The sequence below is a fragment of the Carlito syrichta genome, unplaced genomic scaffold (genome assembly GCF_000164805.1).
Source record: "Carlito syrichta isolate Samal-C Ts95f unplaced genomic scaffold, Tarsius_syrichta-2.0.1 Scaffold307032, whole genome shotgun sequence".
In the NCBI taxonomy this organism is placed as follows: domain Eukaryota; kingdom Metazoa; phylum Chordata; class Mammalia; order Primates; family Tarsiidae; genus Carlito; species Carlito syrichta.
Window position 1 is genome coordinate 343,545 of NW_007251128.1, and position 7,563 is coordinate 351,107.

General features: G+C 42.6%; 1 protein-coding gene across 3 annotated transcripts in view; it reads right to left on the reverse strand.

The window, feature by feature from the left end:
- Positions 1-278: 278 nt before the first annotated feature.
- Positions 279-7,563, reverse strand: part of LOC110596169 — an 11,711-nt gene continuing 4,426 nt past the window's right edge. For 2 of the 3 annotated variants that reach the window (XM_021715388.1, XM_021715386.1), the window contains exons 3-5: positions 3,924-4,152; positions 2,554-2,640; positions 279-1,170 (exon numbers count right to left, since the gene is read on the reverse strand). In XM_021715388.1, the coding sequence (XP_021571063.1) occupies positions 563-1,170; positions 2,554-2,640; positions 3,924-4,152 (924 nt within the window). In that variant the 3' untranslated portion in view covers positions 279-562. The remainder of the gene's footprint in view (positions 1,171-2,553; positions 2,641-3,923; positions 4,153-7,563) is intronic. The other variant, XM_021715389.1, reaches the window with a different exon arrangement.

A 7,563-nucleotide genomic window follows, 5' to 3' on the forward strand; every position in this document is an offset into this window, starting at 1 on the left:
GCCTAATTTACAATCTGAAACCAAGGCTCCAAAAATTGGCAGTCAGTACCTGAAATAACTAGAAAGCAATAGTTCTCACCTGGGGGTCAGTTTGACACTGTCTGGAGACAATTGGGGAAGTATATACTATCTAGTGGGTAGAATCCAAGAGGACTGCTAAGCATTTCATAGTGAACTAGACAGCCTCCCCACAACAAAGAATTATCCAGTCTTAAATGGCAATAGTAATGAAGTTAAGAAACCTTTCTCTAGGGCAAGGACTGAGAATCAATGCAAAGTTTTCCTGCTGACATCTTTATTAGTCTTCTACTGAACAACTAACAAAATTCAAACAAAAGTCACAGAAATTATAGTTTAAAATTACAAAATTTTTAGTTTTTGTTTTAAGAAATAGTTATCTGCATTTGTGAATTGGAAAACATCATTCCTAACGTGGAATGTGTTAGCAGACCCAACGGCTATTACAATAAGACTTCCTTTCCATGCAAAAGGAGTCCTTATTTACTGCAAATATCTCAAATACAGTCATCAAAAACTGTAAAAAAGATCAATGTGACAAAACTCATGGCAGGTGGCGCAATTCGCGATTAAAGCACAGGTTCTGAAACCCAAGTCTGGGGCTCAAATCTTCGCTCTGCCACTCTCTAGCTGTGTGAGACTGAGATGTCACTTCACTTCTCTGTTCCTCAACTGCCTCCTTTGTAAGACGGGGATAACGATGATAATTGCTACTGAGGACTGTCTTACAGATTAAACAAGTTACTGGGGGGATGCATAAGTTCGCAGCACTCTTCCGCTTGCCCAGGGAATGTAAATGTCGCACGATGGTTGACTGATCACAGTTCATCACGTTTGCTAATTCTCGGGTTGACTGGCATGGGTCCTCACGGAGTACAGCGTTTAGACGGTCTTCATCAAAGCCCGAGGGTCTTCCTGAACGCGGAGAGTCGCTCAGGTCAAAGTGGCCCTCTTTGAAACGGCAAAACCATTTTCTTGCCGTGCTTTCCCCGATGGCATTCTCCCCGTACACGGCACAAATGTTTCGAGCCGCCTCCGCTGCCTTGACTCCTCTATTAAACTCAAACAGAAGAATATGTCGGAAGTGTTCGTTTTTCTCCACTTGACACTCCTTCTTCTTTAGCCCACTAATAGCACCAACTTTCTTCAAATCTGCAAAATGCAAGGCATATTCACAAGCACAACACTGTCACTCCAAATGACAAATGATAAACAAACTCCCAGCACTACAGTGTTGCCATGCCAAAAACACACATTACGAACTTATGCATCAACCTAAGACTATAAGAACAATGCCTGGAACACTGAGTATTCAATAAATGCTTGCTATTATTATCTTTTCTGAGTATAACAAAAGAGATATGTTCACACCCAATACCTATGTTTCGGTTGAGGAAGAAGTAAGAAAGGATGAAATTCAACTCAGCAAAAAGCAGAACTGATACAGAACTTGTATTTGCCACCAAAGCTATGAATAGGTTTTTTGATTAAACTTGTGACTCAGTCTAACTTCTCGGCAAATAGTGTTGTTCAATTAGAAAATTATAAAAAATGTCTGCAAATACTTGGAAGATCTTGGGATTATTTTAATATTTTGCTTGGGAAAACAGGAGAGCAAAGTTTAATATAATGGATTTACCAAACATGAGCCACTGAAGGATTTTAGATACTCATTTTGAACTGCAAGAGACTGAGGTAAAGTCTCAGCAAAAGGCAAAGAGTAGGTAACAAAGGATCTGAAAAGACAGTGTCCTATTAATCCATGATGAAATATCATAAAGTCACGGAACCAAATTCTCCGGGAATAATTAGTGCAGGACTGATAAACTCTTAAAAACATTCTTTTTTTCTTTCTTTCTTTTTTTTTTTTTTTTGAGTTGGAGTCTCACTCTGTTGCCCAGACTGGAGTGCAATAGCCACTCCTGGCTACCGCAGCCTTGACCTGCTGGGCTCCGGCGATCCTTCCACCTCAGCCTTCCGAGTAGCCAGAATTATAGGCATGCGCTACCACGCCCGGCTCATTTTTTTTGATTTATTGTAGAGATGAGGTCTCGCCAAGTTGCCCGGGTGGGTCTCGAACCCGCAAACTCAGGCAATCCACACACCTCAGCCTCTCAAAGGCACAGGAATACAGGTTGAGCCACCGAGCCCAGCTAAAACATTCTTAATATACTGTATTTACCTAGACCATCCAACTCTGACCCCACAACTACAAGATCATTTTTAGCAAAAAATTCACTCAGACTAGTTTTTAGTTCAGCAGTAGTTTGCTGAAATTCAACAAATAGTTTCCAACAAATAGTGTGAAAATTACAGATGGTTCAACTGCCATACAAAAAGATTTAAAAAAACAAAAACTCAAACAGTTCAGAGAAAGTGATGCTAAAATAAAACCCATTGAAGACCGGCTAATTGTAATACCAGGTTTCAGGAATAAATCCCACTGTTCCTAATTTAGGCTAACAGAGACTAAGCTTTTGCCAACATGACCTTCTCCATAGTCTCCTGTGCTTTAAACAACAGCAAAGATGTTACCTCCAAATTTCTGTTTTTTGTTTCCAGGGGAGGCCGTCTGTTTGGCCATTTCCTTCTTCCGCTTACCAGGTGTTTTTTTGATAGACTCTGTGGATGAAAGCCAGAATATTGTATGTTTAACAATCTGCCTGTGCTACTAACAAATAAACTGGAAACTTTTATACTGTCCACAAACACCATACATAAGCTATGCTATTCACCAGAAGACTCATGAGTTGGGTTGGATCAGAGTATCTTTTAAAGTATAAATGAATTAGGTTTTCTAAATTCAAAAGAGAAACGTAACAGCTCCTGCTGAGGGACTTCCCTTACAACTAGAGTTCCCTGATGCCAACCACTGCATAACAAAGCTGATCTAGGTCATCTGGACTTCTTCCCGATGCTCTTCTTCACAGCCTTTGTGATCACTGTCATGGCCTTCCTGTTAATCTTTCTCATCCCCCATGGGGAGGGTTTTTCTCCTTTTCACTTCCATAGAATACAGGGCTTTTTTTTTCCCTACTAGAATTACATGAGAACTCACCTAAACAATTATTGCCATACAGACTTGTTAAGAATAAGAATGAGAAACTGTGGCCAGGCTCGGTGGCTCAGCCTGTAATCCTGCACTTTGGAAGGCTGAGGTGAGTGGACTGCCTGAGCCTGTGGGTTCGAGACCCGCCTGGGCAATTTGGTGGGACCTCATCTCTACAATAAATCAAAAAATTAGCCGGGCGTGGTAGCGTGTGCCTGTAGTTCCAGGTACTTGGAAGGCTGAGGCGGAAGGATCGCCAGAGCCCAGCAGGTCGAGGCTGCAGTGGCCGGGAGTGTGCCACTGCACTCCAGTCTGGGTGACAGAGTGAGACTCCAACTCAAAAAAAAAAAAAAAAGAATGAGAAATTGTTCTTTCAGAAACAAATGTTCTTGTATATCTGGCTATACACAAAAATCTAAGAAAAAAATTTACTGCTTTTTTAACTTTATTATGAAATATTTTAAATGTATTGCTATTGCATTTTAATAACGCTGGTAAGAATTACCGCTTTGGTGGTAACATTTAAAATGTTACACCGACTCTGTCAAGACAAAAAAAAGTCACTGAAAATTAAGTTTGTGGGCTAATCTACCTGCCTGGCTCATAAACACAAAGACAAATAATCAATACACAATATTCTGATTTGTGTTAGGTAGATAGCACAGATCAAATATCCATTGAGGCTCTCCTCAATGAAACCCCATCCTCAAGAATCAACCAGGGGCTACCAAGGCAATTTTCAGAAGAATGGTATTTACAGAACCCCTCTCCAAGCACTGCAGAATGGCATGCAGGGCACCTTGCTCTTGCTACCTTACAGTCACCAGCCAGGAACCACCGGAAGAGGATTGTTTACCTTTCTCAGCCTGACCCAACTCACTGGTCTTATATTCATTCTCCTCGTGGTTCTCACGGTCCTCAAGCTTGACATTCCTCCTGTCCTGTGCCAGCTTGGCCCACGTGGACCCCTTGCTGCTTGGTGATATTAATTTATCAGCAAACACGGGAGCCAGAGACTTTTTTCCCCCTACTTTCTTTCCTGGAACAGTGGTATCCTTCTTGCCAATCTTCTGAGGGAGGACCACCTGGAGGAGAAATAGCAAAAATGAAAAGATGTCTCCTCAGAAGGTTACAATCAGATAGTACAATTAGCAAAGATTCAGGCTGTATGTCCACATATCTTCATTTCTCTAGGACAAATTTTCAATATGTAGTAAAAGGAATCCCAGCACCAAAATCACCTAGGAGGCTTGTCTAAAGAAAAAAGAAAAGGAAAAAAAAAAAGAAAATTTTTGCACTTCACTTAGAGCAAACAAACCAGAGGCAAAGATCTCAACTACGACTAGTATGCAAATTATTTTCCTAGGAAAATATATCAAGTCAATTACTGTTTAGACGGCTCCACATATCTTTAGAGCCCCAAATCTCTGCATACTAGTACAATGCCAAGGAGGGGAGGCCCCACACAGGTAACTAGGATACATGTTAAGAACAAAAGCCAAGGGGTAGTGGTTGGACCCCACATTTCCTCATTACATCATCAATTCCCATCCCATCGCTAATAACTGGGCATGGTAATATAACACCAAATGACTCATCATATGCAAAAGGACAAAATGAAGAAATATGAGCCAATAAATAGAGTGACTGTCTTTACCTATTATCAGTGTTAACTAGGAACAACGCCAATTTGGAAGGTAAGCATCACTGATGGTATGGGCTGAAGTGTGTCCCCCTTGAAATTCACACGTTGAAGTCCTAATCCCCAGTGCTACAGAATGTGACTGTATTTGGAGATAGGATCTTTAAAGAGATAATTAAGTTTAAACGGGGTCATTAGGGTGGGCCCTAATTCAACATGACTGATGCCCTTATAAGAAGTGATTACAGCCAGGCTCGGTGGCTCAGCCTGTAATCCTGCGCCTTTGGGAGCAAACACGGGAGTGGATTGCCTGAGCCCGCGGGTTCAAGACCCGCCTGGGCAACTTGGCGAGACCTCATCTCTACAATAAATCAAAATGAGCCGGGCGTGGTAGTGCACGTCTGTAGTTCCAGTTACTCGGAAGGCTGAGGCGGAAGGATCGCCGGAGCCCAGCAGGTCAAGGCTGCGGTGGCCGGGAGCGGCCACTGCACTCCAATCTGGGTGACAGAGTGAGACTCCAACTCAAAAAAAAAAAGAAGAGATTAGGACACAGACAACAGAGACAATCATGTGAAGACACAAGGTAGCCATCTGCAAGCCAAGGAGACAGGCCTCAGAAGAAACCAAACCTGCCAACAACTTGATCTTGGATTTTTAGCCTCCAGAATTGTGAGAAAATACACTTCTGCTGTTTCAGTAAAGTCTGTGATATTTTGTTATGGCAGCCAAGCAGATGAATATACCTGAAATATAGCACTCAACCCACATCACAGGAAGAGATCAGTCACTATAATACAAAGTGATTAGCATTATTGGTTATAAATGAAATTTATAGGCAAACAGATGAGTTCATTTGTCATGGGAATGATATGGGATCAGGGAAGGCATGTGAAAGAGACTGGAGTGTGAATTAAATACTTTATTTAATTTAATTAATTTATTTATTTGAGTGGGAGTTTCACTCTGTCACCCAGGCTGTAGTGCAGTGGCACACTCACGGCTACCACAGCCTCAACCTGTTGGGCTCAGGCGATCCTTCCACCTCAGCCTTCCAAGTAGCTGGAATCACAGGCACATGCACTAAGATGCTTGGCTAATTTTTTTTATTTGCTATAGAGAAAAGGTCTTACCAAGTTGCTCAGGTTGGTCTCGAACCACTGAACTCAAGCAATCCTCTCACCCTGGCCTCACAAAGTGCTGGAATTATAGGCATGAGCCACCACACCCGGAGTTTTTGTTTTTTGTTTTTTGTGGGTGTGGTGAGACAGGGTCTCACTATGTTGCCCAGGCTAGAGTGCAGTGGCACAATTCTGGCTCACTGCAGCCTCAACCTCCTGGGCTCAGGCGATCTTTCCACTTCAGCTACTCCTGAGTAGCAGGGACTAAAAGCACATACCACCATATCTGACTAATTTTTGTATTTTTTGTAAAGATAGGGTCTCACTATGCTTCCCAGGCTGGTCTTGAACTCCTACCTCAGCCTCCGAAAATGCTGGGATTACAGGTGTGACCCGTGTCAAGTCTGAATTAAATAAATAACATTAGTGAGCCAGAATTAGGATATGTTTGCCCTAAAAGTTAGTCTAACTGTCCTAATACTGTGATACGCTTCATCAATCAGAGCAAACCATTTTGAGCACCACATTTTTTTTTGAGTCAGAGTTTCACTCTGTTGCACAGGCTGGAGTGCCGTAGCAGGATCATAATCACAAATCACGGAAGCCTCAATCTCCTGGGTTCAGGTGATCTTCTACCTCAGCCTCCCAAGTAGCTGGGACTAAAGAATGTGCCACCACACCCAGCTAATTTTTCGATTTTTTGTTGAGATGAGGTCTCACTATTTTGTCCAGGCTGGTCTCAAACTCCTGAGCTCAAGCAATCCTCCTGCTTCAGCTGATGGGATTACAGGTGTGAGCCACTGCACCAGTGAGCACCACATTTTAAAGATGAAAGACCAAGAGTTACCATTGTGAACAGTCCAAAATGATATCACATGCATATCAACTTAAGGAAAATATACTGTGATTACTCTTGTTTTCCTCAGGCTAACACAAGTTGGGTTCCAAAACAAGAGTTGCATACACTAAGAATTTTCTGAGCTGGGCTCGGTGGCTCAGCCTGTAATCCCAGCACTTTAGGAGGCTAAGGTGAGTGGATTGACTGAGCCCGCGGGTTCGTGACCCGCCTGGGAAACTTGGTGAGACCTCATCTCTACACTAAAATCAAAAATTAGCTGGGCGTGGTAGCACACGGCTGTAGTTCCAGCTACTCAGAAGGCTGAGGCGGAAGGATCGCCGGAGCCCAGCAGGTAGAGGCTGCGGTGGCCAGGAGAGGTCACTGCACTCCAGTCTGCGTGACAGAGTAAGACTCCAACAAAAAAAAAAAAAAAAGATTTTCTGGCTCCAACTGGTACAAAAAAACAAATGCAATGTATTGTTATGGACATCATAGTACAGGGTGAGCACCCCAATCCAAAAATCCAAAACTTTCTGGGAGTCAACATGATGCCACAAGTGAAAAATTCCACAAATGACTTCATGTGACAGGTTGGAGTCAAAATGCAGGTGCGCGACATAGTTTATTCAGCATCCCCAACAGAAAAATGAAATGACCTTCAAGCTATGTGTATAAGGTATTTGTGAAATATAAATAAATACATTTAGACTGGGGTCTCATCCCTAAGATCTCATTATATATCTGAAAATATTGCAAAATTTAAAAAATATTAAAAATCAGCCGGGCTCGGTGGCTCAGCCAGTAATCCCGTGCCTTTGGGAGGCTGAGGTGAGTGGATTGCCTGAGCCCGCGGGTTCGAGACCCGCCTGGGCAGCGAGACCTCATCTCTACAATAAAT